The sequence below is a fragment of the Ichthyophthirius multifiliis genome (genome assembly GCF_000220395.1).
Source record: "Ichthyophthirius multifiliis unplaced genomic scaffold scaff_1120509250267, whole genome shotgun sequence".
Taxonomy (NCBI): domain Eukaryota; phylum Ciliophora; class Oligohymenophorea; order Hymenostomatida; genus Ichthyophthirius; species Ichthyophthirius multifiliis.
In genome coordinates, this window is record NW_004086927.1 from 1 (window position 1) to 14,763 (window position 14,763).

A 14,763-nucleotide genomic window follows, 5' to 3' on the forward strand; every position below is an offset into this window, starting at 1 on the left:
TATATTATATAAATTTATATATATATATATATATATATATATATATATATATATATATATATATAATAAATACATCAATAGATTCAATTTTACAATTTTTTAACATAGGTAATGATAATAATCCGTTTTTAATATATGAAAATTATTTAAAAATAATCCAAGAATTAATATCAAGGAAGAAAGTTTCTAATTATTTCCAATTTTATGAATTTTATTCGAAGTTTATGAACGAATTATTCCCTATATTATCATTTAAATATCCCCATTTAGTTAAATTTACAGCCAGTTATTTTAATTTTGTCAATTGGGAAATTCCCTCGAATATTTTTTGGACTGAAATATCTGTTATATAGCTATTTTCATAACCCCAAGACCTAAAATTAATTTAAAGAATTTCCAAATTTTACAGGCTTTTTAAACAGTCACAAAAATCGCAAAAAATGTCGTCTTTGTAAATTTTTAAGTTTCCGAATTTCTCACAACCCCATCTTCCTAAGTCTATTTTTAAAGATTTTAAATTCATTTTTTTTAGTGTCAAAAATAGGTTTTTTATCTCATCTGAAGATAAGTTTTTATTATAGTAACCCCATTAGAATAGATTTAGGTCTAAATATTATAAATTTTACATCTTTTATAGCATTTTTATTAGTTATTGTATAGTTTAATTCGTTATGTCTTAGTTATTCTCACTTTAAGAAGGAAAATGTAAACTTAAATGGTGGATTTATGTATAATGAGTTGATAATATATCAAATAAAATTTCTATTTAGGAACTTATGAATTTATCTTTATCACTTAAAGCTTTAGAACCAATATTTATTGGGACATGAAATGTAAATGAGTCAATTTTGTTAGGTTTTATTAAGATTTCTTGGATTTTCATAAATTATTTTAAGGATAATTATGTATTAAACCTAATAAATATATAAATTTATATATAAATGAATAAAATATTATATATATTTACACTAAATTTAAAGATTTGTTATTTTCATCAAATTAAATTTATTGCATTTTTAATTGAATAGTAGAATTTTTACTATAATTTATTTAAAAGGTATTTTTTAATTTAATTTTTACGTATATAAAATAGAGTCATTAAATTTATTTTAAGAAATAATTGTTATATCATTAAATACTTATTAGGATGAAGTTTTTAATTAATTGCCCATTTTATTATTTTATAAGTAATAATTTTTATTTTTTTTATTAAAATAAAATAGAAATAATAAAATATTATTTTTCGTTAATATTAATTAAATTTTGGAATTGAAAAAATTTTAAAATAAAAGTAAGTAATATTAAAAGTAGTTATATACATAAATAATAAAAAAAATTAAAGAAGAAAATAAATATAAATATATGTACTTATTTATATATATATATATATATATATATATATATATATATATAAATATATATATATATTTAGTTCTATTTTTTATTATATATTTATTACAACTTTTTACTTTTTTTTATCTCTATATATTCTTAACTTTTTATTTATTTATATTTTTATCATCATTTATATATTTTTATTTTAATATTTAAATAATAAATTTATTTCTACTTTTTTAAAATATAAAAAAATATCATTTTTTTTATATTATTATTTTTTTAAAAAATCCTATATTTTAATAAAAAAAAAATTATTACTTTTAATTTCATAATTTCAAATAAATATTTTATTATTTTATTTTTATATCATTTATTGTAATTTTTGTATTTTTAGAAAATCTTTTAATTTATATATTGTTTTTCAGGTTATTTTTATTTTAATTTTCAAGTGTCAAATTATTTTATAAAGATTATAGAATTAACAATTAAGACTTAAATTTGTCTTTTTTTTAGTATGAATTTAGCTATAAATAATACTATTATTATTAATTTTATTGTTAATATTTCGAATAAAATTAAGTTTTCAGAAGATTAATTTACTTTTATAGGTCTTATATATGATATTAGGCTTATTATATTTAATGATTAAGAACAATATCTTCTTAAAAAGCAATATTTTAATCAATATTATTATAAGAATTTAATTATTATTTAAATTAAAGTATTAAATCTTGAATATTTTCCTCTTTTTTTTCCTAAGAATTTTATTTTTCTTTAATTTTTTAATATTCCTATTTAATTTTTTCCAATAAACAAAGAAAATTTTAATTTTTCATTATTTTTATTTTTTTTTATTTTTAAAAAAAAAATATTTACTACTATTATTAATATTAATAATATATATATATATATAAATATATATATATATATAATATATATATATATATATATATATATATATATATATATATTATTTTCTTTAAAAAATTAAATAAAATCTAATCAAATTTTAACATCAAATTTAAATCCTAAAGGTAAAGGAGGGAATTTATCCATATTGAAAGTTTTATCATTTTATCCGAAGCCTAACTAGACCGAAGAACAGGCTGAAACTTGATTCCAATTGTATTTTCCTGCAAAATATACTCTAAGCAATGAATCAAACTTAGCTCTAACAGTCAAATTCTTATTAACTGTGTGTTTAAAGCCTACAGTAACGTTTTAGTCTTTTTAATGTTTCACAAGTTCAGCTGAGAATGCTGTTTTATCATTTAAATTATAAGTTCCGGTCAATGTAAGTTTTCCTAGACATAAGCATTTGGTATTATGTTATAGATAAAGGTCTACTTTTTTACTTTCATAACCTAAAATAGAGTCAAATGAATTCAAATAAGACTAGGCTTTAGAATTAAAGTTCAAAACCCAAGCTAAGACATTATTTTTAGTTCTAAAAAGATTTCTTTAAGTAAAACTGAAAGATTGATTATCTGAAATATATTCGATTCTGGAATTATTTTCTTTATTTTCTCCAAAATAATTAGAACCGAAACGAAAACGGAAATTATCTAAAGATGTTTAAGTTTTCATATTTCCAAAAAAGTTAATTTTTTTTCCATTTATTTATCTTTCGCCTAAATCTATGTGTAGTTTTATGTCATTATTTCTTCTAGAAGCTATTTCTAATATGTAATTGTTTAATTTAAATTGAAGTTTTCCTTCATCTTCTAATTTAGCTTTTACTAAGTCGTCTATTTTGCTTGTCTTTAATTTTAATTTGTATTCTACTTTTGTACCGTTTTGGGATTATCCTTTCAATTTATAAGTTTCGAAAACTGAATGAGTATAGTCGTCGGATAATACGTTTTTACGGAAATTTCCTAAGGATGTAAATGAATCGAGTTTTAAAGACAGAGCCATTTTTTTATTTTTAATATTTCTTTTATTTTTTTTTTAAATAAAATCTTTTTTATTTTATTTTTTTCTCTTTTTATTTTAATTTAAAATAGTAAAAGGAGTTATTTAATTTATTTAGATTTTATTTATAATTTTATTTTATTTAAATTTTATTTTATTTTAAATATATTTTTATCTTTATTTTTTATTTTAATAATTGAAAAATTATTAGACTTGAATTATATATATTTACAAAAATAATATAAATAATATTATTTTTTTTAATTTTATTTAATATGAATACTTTAAAAATATATATATTTTTTTAAAATTATATACTTTAAAAAAATATATATATTTATATTTTTTAAAATTTAATGGGTAAATAAAATATAAGGGTTAAGTTATATAAATATTTTTTAAAAAATTAATTATATAATGAAAATTTAAATTATTATTAATAAATTAAAAAATATTTGAAAACAAATAAATAAAAAAAAAAATATTTAAAAATAAAAATATATAAAATAAATGTATATGTATTTATATGATATAAATATATTTATTAATATTTATATTTATATTTATATTTATATTTATATTATATATTATATATATAATATATATCTTTATATTTTTTTTTATTTATATTTAGATTTTTTTATAAATATATATATTTAATATAAACTTATAATAAATATAACATATGACATTTATTTAAAAATATTAAACTTAAATTTTTTCTTATAAATTTATTAATTTTAAATAATTTAAATTATTATATAATAAATTATTTAAGTTTTTATAATAAACTATTTTATTAAAATTAATAATAATAAAAATACTTTAATATTAAAAATTTAATATAAAATTTTATATATATATATAATTATATTTACTTATAAAAACCAATATATATTAAAATTTATAATTAATTATATTATAAAAATTAAACTAAATTTTTTTATTTTATTTTGAATTAATTCAAAAAATAAAATGAATTTCCAATAATAATAATAACAATAATAATATGATCCATATCAAGTGTACATAAATCAAAATTTATCCCAATATCCAATCGAATATCATTAAGAAATAAAAAAAAGACTATAAATAATAGGCATAAGAGCATTATAATTTTAATTAAATACAAATGAATTACCAATAGAATAAATATTAGAAATATCACGTTTTTTTTAAAAAAATAAAAATATAATTTAATACAAATGTTTTTTTTTATATAAAGATTAAATAATTTAAAAAAAAAGTTAAAATTCTTAACTAAATTTTTCTTCTGAAATTTCATAAATAAAACAATAATTAAGTCAATTATAAAATAAATTTGAATCCAAAAGTATAAATATTAAAACAGAGTCTGCTTTAGAAACAGATAAAATCCAAAAAAAGCACTCATATAAATATTCAAATACTAAAAGTTAATAAATAAGGGAATAAATAAGTACTTAGAAACGAAAAAATGAATAAAAAATCAAAAAAAATCAAATATAACCTTATTATCTCAAAAATATTTAATCTAAAATAAAAGAAAATATAAATCATGATAGAGAAATGAAAAAAATATACCTAAATTAAAAAAATTACCCTCTTTTAATACTTTTCCAGAAGTAAAAATATACGTTTAATCACCTCCACCTTTATAAAAACCTTTTTCAGATTAATAATTTAATTATACATTTGAAAAATAAAAAATTAAATTGGAAGATGATACATCATCCTTAAATTAAGCAAACGAAGGTATGTTTTTAAATATAAAATAAAATAAAATAAACATAGAAAATTCATCTTCAAATTCTAGTTCAAGCTTTTCTATGTTTTTCCCAAATGAATAATTGAAAGGACTGTTTTAAAAAGATTTTTTTGATGAATAAAATGAGGAAAATTATTAAGTTAATAAAAATATTAATTTCTAAAAGGCTTTTAGTCAATATATAGATAGTTTTAGTAATAATAATGACTCAAATAAAGAGAACTTTCATTAAATAAATGAAAAATAATAAAAATTAATATGAAAAAATATAATATAAATAAATATAAAATATATATATATATATATATATATATATATATATTAAATATATTTTCATATATTTATTTTTGCTTATATACATTTTTTTATGAAATTTCTTATTAATATTATGAATTTTTTTTTATATAAATATCTGTTTATTATAAAAAAATAAAAATTAAAAAAAAATATTATTATTAAAAAAATTTTAAAAATATGTAAACTTAATAATAATAACATTATATTAAAATGTAATAGTATATTCCTATTTAAAATTCTCATTAATATTTACGTAAGAGGACTAATTCAGATGTTATTTCTATTCATTCTTTATCTTCAAAGCCAAAGACTTTATCTTCAAGTAGTTAAAAATCAAGAGAAAAGTCGAACTCAATTAGTATATAAATAAAAGATGACTATTAGAAGTTTGAGAGATAAATATAAGAATAAAAAATTGAAATAAATTAATAGAAAAAATATTAAAAGGATTTATTGAATGATATAAATGAACTAAAGTATAAAATATAAAATTCTAATAGTGAATTATATAAGGCTAAATAAGAAAAAATTCAGGCAGAGAAAAAGTTGAAATATTTGTAAAATTTAGAATTAGAAAATAAAGAAATTTTAAAGGAAATCAATTAATAAAAGAAAATTATTCAAGAATTATAAACTAAAATAAGTAAAATATTATATAAGTATAATTTTTAATTATTTTAATATAAATAGAATGTGAATATAATGAAAATAATTTATCACTATTAAGTTAATAATTTTTAGAAAATGAATAAAAACATAAAAATAAATGTATTTAATATGAAAATTAAATATAAGATCTTAAATAATAGTTGAAAGTAATAATTAATAATAAATATATGTATATATATGTATATTTATAAATATAGTATTTAATTGAAAATAATTAAAAATAATAACAAAAGATCATTAATAATGATAAATTAAAAGAAAAATAAAAACAAATGGAATACGAAGAAAATCTTAAACTTTGTAAACTTGAAAATAATAAACTTTGTGAAACAATTTCTGAATTTAATTAAATACTTTAAATGAAATGTGATAAAATTAAACATTTAGAAAATATTCTGATTTAAATACATTGAATAATAATAATTTAAAAAAAAGTATATAAATATATATATAATAAATATATTTCTTTTATAAAAAGGTTATTTATTAATTTTTTTAATATTAATTAAATATTTTAGTTATTTATTAAAACTTATATTTTATGGGATTTTATTATAATTTAAAATAAATTTTTAATAAAATATAAAATTAAAATAAAAAATAAATATTTATATAAAATGTAATATGTTTTTGATAAAAAATATTTAAAAATTATATAAATAATTAAACATAACTAAATTAAAAATATATATATATATATATATATACTATATAAAATATTATATATATATATATATTTATATATATTTATATTATCTTATCTATAAATATTAAAACTATTTTTTATAATTTTTTTATTATATATTATAGAATATTTTTATTTTATTTTTATTATTTTTGATTATAATTTTTAATTATTTAAAAATGTAGATATATTTTATATTTTTATATATTCCTTATGTATTATTTAAATATTATATATTTAAATTTAATATTTATTACATTTTTTTTGTTTATATATTTATTTTAATTAATAAATTATTATTTAATTTAATTATATATTATTAATAAAAGAAACATATTAAATAAAAATTAAAAGATTTATTTATATATTTATTATATAATAATAATATTTTGTAATTTATCCTTTCTAAAAAATTCTAATTTTTTTATTATTTTTTACACAAAATATATTTATAATAAATAATAGAATTTTGTAAATTTACTTTATTGTAATTTTATTTCCTAAAAGTACATTCAATTTTATGTATTAAAATAAAATATATAATTTAAAAATATATTAATGAAATATTATAGATATATAAAATTATAAATTCTTATATATTTTATAATTTTATTGAAATTGGCTTCAATAATAACTTAAATAAACATAAAAAATCTCTCATTTAGTTTATTAGTTTCTCTTAATTTTAAATAAAATCTGATATTAAAAATAAAATTATTTTAGATAATGAAAATATTAAAATAATATCAAAAAATAATAGAAGGAACAAATATTTATATTTTTTTCTCTTATTTAAAATTATTGTAATTATATGTATACTATTTTTTAATCCATATTTTTATATTATTTATATTAAATTTATATATAGATATATATAAATATATTTTATTTTATATTTATATTTATTTATTGTAATATAATTTTTTTTTTTTATAGGTATTAATAATTAAGAGTATAAAAAACTAATTTTAATTTTTTTATACAAAATTATTATTAAAAATTAAAAATATTCATTCATTAATATATACATATAATTTAATTTTTATAAAAATATATATTATAAATGGTTAAAAGTATCACGAAATATTTATAAATTGAAAATATAGATGCTTTAGTTCATTTTATTTTATTAGAAGGATAAGTTATTATAATATTATGCGATAGACAGATGAAAATAACAAATATAAATATAGCATTATAAACAAAATATGTAAACTATATAATTATTAGCATTTATTAATTAAATAAAGGATCATTTACCTACAGCAACATGTATTAAAGATGATGAAGGTAGGTAAGATGATAATCATATATAAAGTATTTGCAGATCATTAAGTATTATTTATTATATATTGAAAAAAAAAAACTAACAAACAATAACATTAAAGGTAAAAAAATAAAATTATGGTAAGCTTTTCATATAATATAGAATTTAAAAATGATCCAGGATTTTATTTGTTAATTTCTAAAATTTTAAATGATGAATTATAAAAAGTTTTATAAGAAAATAAATGAATAATTTATATAAATACAATATATATATATATATATATATATATATATATATATATATATATATTTATATATATTTATATATATGTTTTTTTATAAATTTTTCTTTTATTTATATATTTATAAAATTTTTTTCTTTATTTATCTAATTAAAAACATTTAATGAAAATGTTAAAAATTATAATTATTTTAAAATTTTAATAATAACAATTTTTACTATATAAGATTTAGATAAATATCAATAATAATAAAAAATCTTGGCTGAAAATACAACTGATAGAGTATACTCTAATTCAATTATTAAAGACTCATAAAACTTAAAAAATTTTATTTTTTTTAACGATAATTATGTATTTCTTCTTTATGATTCTCAATGTGCCAAAGATTGCATAAAAATCCAAGAATAGATTATTAAAATTGCTAATGAAAATTTCAAAGAGCATAGATGTATTAATTTTATGTAAGTTGATTTAAGATTAATACCTTAAGCCTATAAATAAATTGGGATTACTAATAAACCTTAAATTGGATTAGTTTTAAGTAATGAGGTTGATGAAGCTATTTTTATAGATAATTTGTAGAAAAAAAAGGATTTGGAAGGAGAAATAAGAATAATATTTAATTAATTTTAAGAAGATATTATTTCTGAAAAACAATTATGATTAAATTTATTTTTTGTTAAAGTTTTTAATATTTATTTTTTTCAGTTTTTTGATATTTGTTTTTTATTTTTCAATATTAAAAAAAAAACACAAATAAATATTAATAATAAATAGATCATATAATTTAATATAAATATTTAATTTAAATTAATTAAATTCTTTTTTATTTTTTTATATAATACTTGCATTTGTTTAAATTAAATTTATAAGAAGATACATAATATACATGTATATATGCTTTTTTTAAAAAAATAAATTTATATTAATAATAATAATAAATTATTAATATTTATTTTAATTTATTATATATAAAAATTTATATATAAATATATATTATTTTAATAATTTAATATTTTTTTTTTTTGATATTATTTTTGTAATCCATAAAAATTTTAATATTTCAATTTTTTTTTTTTTTTTTTCTAATTTATTTAATATATAATATAAAAAAAAAGATAATAATTTTTTTTTAAAAAAAAAACATATCTGTTCATTTATATTTATTAAAGAAATTTCTAAAAGCAGTATAGCTTTTCATATTAAAAGAATGTTAAAGATCTTATATAATTTCAAACTATAAAGGATGACTACTTTATTTAAGTTTGTTATAGGAAATTTCACATTTAGCCCAAGCTAAAAGTGGGTCTTAAGTTCCATGAGAAATAAGAATAGGTGTATTTTTATTATTCTCATGTTCATTATAAACAGGGAATAAAAATCCAGAAAAAGCTAAAATTCCACCTAGTTTTTAATCAAATTCAAGCCCAACTTTAAGACTCATGCAAGCACCTTGACTAAATCCTCCAATGAAGACTTTTTATGATTATCCTTGTAATATATTAACTTCTTAATTTAGAATTTAGATTAATTATTATGATGATTATATCATTTCATCAATACCTATTGCTTGCTAAAAGTTTTGCTCGTTTACGTCAAAATTTTTGAAATCAAACCATGAATTAAGTTACATACCAAAATTTATTGTTACAGGCCTAACTGGAGCTGTAATTAATACTACTTTGGTTGTTGCAGAAACTATATCAGATTCTTGGAAAAAATCAATGTAACTTTATCCACAATCACCTAAACCGTGAAGAAAAATAACAGTGTTAGTATGAGATGTTTTGGGAATTAAATAGTAATTTTCTCCTTGTTATTCGATATTATGTGTGGATTTATTCATCATTTTTTTAATTTAGATATTGTTTTTTTATTATATATATATATTTAGATTAAGATATAAATAGAATAAATAAAATTAAAATATAAATATAATAATATTTATAATAATAAAATAATATAATATAATAATATAAAAATATATATATATATATATATATATATATATATACAAATATATTATATCTATTTAAAAATTTTCATTACTTTAATTGAATTTTATATTATAAATATTTTATTCTTGTTATTATTTTAATTTTATATTTAAAAAAAAATAAAAAATATATTTATATATAATTCTAAACTTTATATATTAACTTAAATTCACAAACTTTTTTTTAATATTAAAAATATTATATTTTTAAATTTTTATTAATACATTTTAGATATAAAATAAATAATAAAAAAAGTTAATTAAGATATATATAATAGTATAAAAATATTAAAAAATATAATATATATAAAATAAAAATAATGATTTCTAAATTCGGTAGATCTATTATATCTGTATAAGTTTTAAATTAATAAGTATTTAAAAAATTGAAATTTTCATAATAAAATTGTGTTTTTTATTAATCCTCTTTATAATTTGAAAGCAAACGTATATTATAAAATATTTTTAAAAATTAAAATATTATTCTAATAGAAAATCTTTAAATAGCATTAGAAGAATAAATTAAATTTGAAACATAACCTAATAATCCTTAATAAGATTAAACATTTTAAGTATTTTATATATTATTTTAAAAAAACATAAATTATATTTTAAGGAATTCTTATAATAAAATTAATTCACTATAAATGAAAATGAAAAATCTTATTATGTTGAATTACACAAAACTAACGGAAGTAATAAAGTTTAAATTGTATTTTAAGCAAGAAACCCGGAAGAAAATGAATATTCATCATCAGATGAAGAAGCAAAAAAATAATAATCTGACTTTACAGTTTATGTAACTAATTAAAAAGGAGAAATAATATCTTTTGATTGTACCTCTTTTTATCCAGAGGTAATTATATATATAAAGAAATATTAATTAATAAATTAAAACATATGATATAATAGATATAAATTAATGCTGTTTATAATGTAGATGATATTGAGAAAAATAAAACTTAAAATAAAATAGAAAGATATCTTAATTCATATAATGGACCTAAATTTTCAACTTTAGATTAAGTAAAAATCTGATTAAATATATAAATATATAAATATATAAATATATAAATATATATAATTATATATATATATATATATTTAAATATAAATATAGAGAATATAAATTGGAATTATTGATTATTTGAAATAAAATGGTATTACTTCTTAAACCGCATAATTTATAGATAATTATTCTTTCGAAAAAAATAAAAAACTTTATGTTTAATGGTTATAAAAAATACAAAAGCATTTTTAATGAAAATATACTTAAATATATTTTTTAAATGACTTTTTTTTTATATATAAAAATAAACAAAAAAATATTTTATTATTAAAAATTTTTAGTTATATAAATACATATTTTTTGTTGGAGAAAATATATATTAAGTATTTTATTTTTATTTAATAAAAACTTTATTTTTATTTAATTAAAAGATTTTATTTATTTTTTATATTATAAAATTTCGAGAAAATATATTATATAATCAACTTTTTTTCTAAAGAAAAAATAAAAAAAAATATATCTTTTATATTAATTTTTTATTTGTAAATAAATAAATAAAAAATAATTTACTTTTATTAATAAATAAGAGAAAAAATGATTAGATAAACTATTAACGTTTTAAATAATATTAATAAATTTTCTAAAATTAAAATAAAAAAAGAACCACATAAAGTATAATTATATAATGATCCTCGTATATTGAATTAAAATTAAAAAATTTTAGACAATAAAATATATGATAATTTATTTATAAATAAATTTGCACATAATATTGTTTTACCATAATATTTATATACAATAAATGGATAAAATAATGAAGATATTTACGAAATGTTAAACAAAACAAGAAAACAAGCTAAAAAAAAAAGAAGCAAAAGAAAAAATGGAACTTAAATTAATGTTAGATATAATTGAATAAAATAATAAAATAAATAAATATATATTATTATTTTTTTTTATATTAAATAAATAAAATTTATATATTTTCAAATCAATATTATAATAATTTCTTTAATTAATATTATAAATATAATAATATCGGATCAGAATATATTGTTTTTAGAAAAAAATGGTATTAAATATTATAATGTTATCAAAATATAATAAAATAATAATATTTAAATTGTATATATAAATTTATATATAATATTTTATTTATTTATTTTTATACAATATAAATAATATTTATAAATGACTATATATATATAAGAAATATTAATATATATTTAAATTATTATAATTATAAAAAATAAATATTCTAGAATAATAGAAATATTATTAAAATTATTTATAATAATAATAATAATAATAATAATAATAATAATAATAATAATAATATTAATTATAATTTATAAAATAATTAATCAAATTTCCTTAAAAGGAATAGGTGCCGCATTATATTTTTAATATTCGTATTCCTCCATAATATCTTCTTAATATTTACCCGGGGCTGCACTCTATTAATTTATATCAATTTAACTAGCATTTAATTCATTTTTCATTTAATTAGCTAAACTACAAATATTATATACAATATCCTTATTTTATTATGGGTCAAATTTTTCTAAGATATCTGCTATATTACTTATTTTATGATATAAAATGCTAGAATTTTCTATATCTTTTGAATATTTAAAAAAATATTCAATTCCTCCAAAAACAATGTTTTATAGACTTGCATTTTTTAAAAATACCAGTTTACAATTTTTTTCAATAATAGAATTTTATTCTTCTAAAAAAAAATTGAAAACGCTTTTATGAGTTAATAAATTTCCTATAATATAAGCCCATTCTTTGATATTTTTTAGATTATTTTATATAATAGAATATTTATCATAAAAAAAGAGCATTATATCCCAAAAAGCATTATTTTTTACCAAAGTCATTGCCTATTATTCATTTCCAGCCGCCAAATTAGAAAAAGTCCATAGTATATCTTTAATTTTGGTATCATTTTAACACTATTTGACATATTTAATTAAGAAATCCAAGCTTTTACTCTATATAATAAAATCTACACACAATGGATCATTACATTCTGCTATACTACCTAAGATTTTAATAAACGGGTTAATAATACCATCATCATAATCTGCATTTAAATTATTTAACATTAAATCTATAAAAATATATCCCTAACCTTATATAAAATCAATACAACAGGATTCTTATTCTAATAAGTAACTAATTCCACAAGCACAGTCTACTAAAATGTCTTTTGCTTATTAAAATTATAAAGAATATTTAATAAAATAATTCATAAAAACTTTAACTTTTTCATATTCTGGATGAGGCTTATATCTACATAAATTTTACATAGTAAAAATACATATTGATATTGTTTCTTTTTATAGATTTTTTAAAAATAAATTTTCTAATTTTTAAACTATATTATATTCCTATATTAATAAATCACGATTTTTATGAGAATTTCCTATTATATTTGCCAAAGTCCATAAAGATTAGCAAAATATGTTTTCTTCTGGATGTTCTAAAAAGCTTATTATTTAAGATAAAGAATTTATTTTTATTAAATAATCGGTTTAATAGTTATTTCCGGAGCCTATATTAGTTAATATCCATAATATATTAAATATTATTTAAGATTTTTTATGGATTTTAAGCATTTCGAGAAAATATTCACATATTTTAGAGTCAATTATACAGTCTAATATTTATGTGAGATTTATGTCGACATTAGAAGTTATTTTTCTTAAAGAAATTATGTTTTTTTCAAGTTTCTCTTCTTCTTATACTTTAGAATTTTTTATGTTTTCGAATATTTATTAAAGTTCTTATATTTAATAGTCCATATTTAATTTTGTTAAATATATATATATTTAAATAATATTTTTTTGTTTTTTGTTAATTATAATTATATATATAAAAAAAGAAATATTTGATAAAAGTAATAAAATAAATATATATATATAAATTTATCCTATCTTTTTCTCTTTTTTTTTTTTTTTTTTTTTTTTTTTTAATAAATTATATTATAATATAATATTTAATTAATATATGTTATTTTATGATTATATAAAAAATAAGTTTAGGCTATATTTATTTATAAAAATATATAAAGATTTTATCAATTACATTTAATATAATCATTTAATTAATTTGAACAAGATTATTATAAAAAAAAGTTCTTTTAATAATTAATTTTTGCACATTATAATGTTTATTAAAAGGAATTAATACATTAATCATTTTGTAAATTTCTTCTAACAAAAATATATATTTATACTTTATTTAAACAAAAAATTATTACATCTTTTAAAAACAATCTACTAGTCTAAATGCTTAATTTATACAATGTGATGGTTCAGTAAATTTACCTAATACTGTAGATCTACATATATTAAACTCTTTTCTTTCCCTTGAACAGTCTATGTTTGCTTTGGTTGATTATATTAATATTTCTAAGCTATTTTTTTTGTTTAAATAAAAAAAAATTAAATTATTATTTTTTAAAAATCTTCTTATAACAAAAACCTTTAATCTTCTGTATATTAATATTTAATTTATTCAGACATTTTTTATTTTTAATAGTTTTTTTTTTACAAAAAATCAAAATTAAATAAAAAAAAAAATATA

The 14,763-nt window shown here is 14.4% G+C and overlaps 3 protein-coding genes across 3 annotated transcripts, besides 42 other annotated features; 1 reads left to right on the forward strand and 2 right to left on the reverse strand. All coding sequences in view use genetic code 6, as the record gives it.

Annotated features, from left to right (window-relative positions):
- Positions 1 to 65: a microsatellite.
- Positions 66 to 95: 30 nt separating this feature from the next.
- On the forward strand, positions 96 to 895 carry IMG5_059910 (hypothetical protein; the record flags this gene model as incomplete). The annotated part of the gene is made up of 1 exon (XM_004037115.1): positions 96 to 895. A coding segment is annotated over one exon (642 nt), but the record flags the coding sequence as incomplete, so codon positions are not given.
- Positions 896 to 1,373: 478 nt separating this feature from the next.
- Positions 1,374 to 1,428: a microsatellite.
- A 731-nt stretch (positions 1,429 to 2,159) lies between these two features.
- Positions 2,160 to 2,198: a microsatellite.
- Positions 2,199 to 2,234: 36 nt separating this feature from the next.
- Positions 2,235 to 2,309: a microsatellite.
- A 31-nt stretch (positions 2,310 to 2,340) lies between these two features.
- IMG5_059920 (hypothetical protein) lies at positions 2,341 to 3,289 on the reverse strand (the record flags this gene model as incomplete). Its single annotated transcript, XM_004037116.1, has 1 exon — positions 2,341 to 3,289. The coding sequence occupies exon 1, from the start codon at positions 3,253 to 3,255 to the stop codon at positions 2,341 to 2,343; it is 915 nt and encodes a 304-aa protein (XP_004037164.1). The 5' UTR covers positions 3,256 to 3,289.
- Positions 3,290 to 3,356: 67 nt separating this feature from the next.
- Positions 3,357 to 3,414: a microsatellite.
- Positions 3,357 to 3,444: a microsatellite.
- Positions 3,371 to 3,417: a microsatellite.
- Positions 3,371 to 3,424: a microsatellite.
- An 87-nt stretch (positions 3,445 to 3,531) lies between the features above and the next one.
- Positions 3,532 to 3,586: a microsatellite.
- A 124-nt stretch (positions 3,587 to 3,710) lies between these two features.
- Positions 3,711 to 3,759: a microsatellite.
- Positions 3,725 to 3,763: a microsatellite.
- An 18-nt stretch (positions 3,764 to 3,781) lies between these two features.
- Positions 3,782 to 3,868: a microsatellite.
- Positions 3,795 to 3,890: a microsatellite.
- Positions 3,795 to 3,911: a microsatellite.
- Positions 3,855 to 3,904: a microsatellite.
- Positions 3,862 to 3,910: a microsatellite.
- An 82-nt stretch (positions 3,912 to 3,993) lies between the features above and the next one.
- Positions 3,994 to 4,043: a microsatellite.
- Positions 3,994 to 4,049: a microsatellite.
- Positions 4,050 to 4,798: 749 nt separating this feature from the next.
- Positions 4,799 to 4,834: a microsatellite.
- Positions 4,835 to 5,238: 404 nt separating this feature from the next.
- Positions 5,239 to 5,294: a microsatellite.
- Positions 5,248 to 5,286: a microsatellite.
- Positions 5,266 to 5,330: a microsatellite.
- A 1,199-nt stretch (positions 5,331 to 6,529) lies between these two features.
- Positions 6,530 to 6,584: a microsatellite.
- Positions 6,585 to 6,649: 65 nt separating this feature from the next.
- Positions 6,650 to 6,718: a microsatellite.
- Positions 6,650 to 6,731: a microsatellite.
- A 14-nt stretch (positions 6,732 to 6,745) lies between these two features.
- Positions 6,746 to 6,823: a microsatellite.
- A 46-nt stretch (positions 6,824 to 6,869) lies between these two features.
- Positions 6,870 to 6,903: a microsatellite.
- A 15-nt stretch (positions 6,904 to 6,918) lies between these two features.
- Positions 6,919 to 6,971: a microsatellite.
- Positions 6,919 to 6,972: a microsatellite.
- Positions 6,973 to 8,183: 1,211 nt separating this feature from the next.
- Positions 8,184 to 8,249: a microsatellite.
- A 1,065-nt stretch (positions 8,250 to 9,314) lies between these two features.
- Positions 9,315 to 10,010, reverse strand: IMG5_059930 (hypothetical protein; the record flags this gene model as incomplete). Its single annotated transcript, XM_004037117.1, has 1 exon — positions 9,315 to 10,010. One exon carries the CDS (start codon positions 10,008 to 10,010, stop codon positions 9,315 to 9,317), a length of 696 nt encoding a protein of 231 aa, XP_004037165.1.
- A 76-nt stretch (positions 10,011 to 10,086) lies between these two features.
- Positions 10,087 to 10,169: a microsatellite.
- Positions 10,111 to 10,153: a microsatellite.
- Positions 10,122 to 10,189: a microsatellite.
- Positions 10,190 to 11,196: 1,007 nt separating this feature from the next.
- Positions 11,197 to 11,270: a microsatellite.
- Positions 11,197 to 11,285: a microsatellite.
- Positions 11,202 to 11,276: a microsatellite.
- A 193-nt stretch (positions 11,286 to 11,478) lies between the features above and the next one.
- Positions 11,479 to 11,526: a microsatellite.
- A 27-nt stretch (positions 11,527 to 11,553) lies between these two features.
- Positions 11,554 to 11,606: a microsatellite.
- Positions 11,607 to 12,430: 824 nt separating this feature from the next.
- Positions 12,431 to 12,536: a microsatellite.
- Positions 12,457 to 12,515: a microsatellite.
- Positions 12,457 to 12,531: a microsatellite.
- Positions 12,537 to 14,120: 1,584 nt separating the features above from the next.
- Positions 14,121 to 14,148: a microsatellite.
- The last annotated feature ends 615 nt before the right edge of the window (positions 14,149 to 14,763 follow it).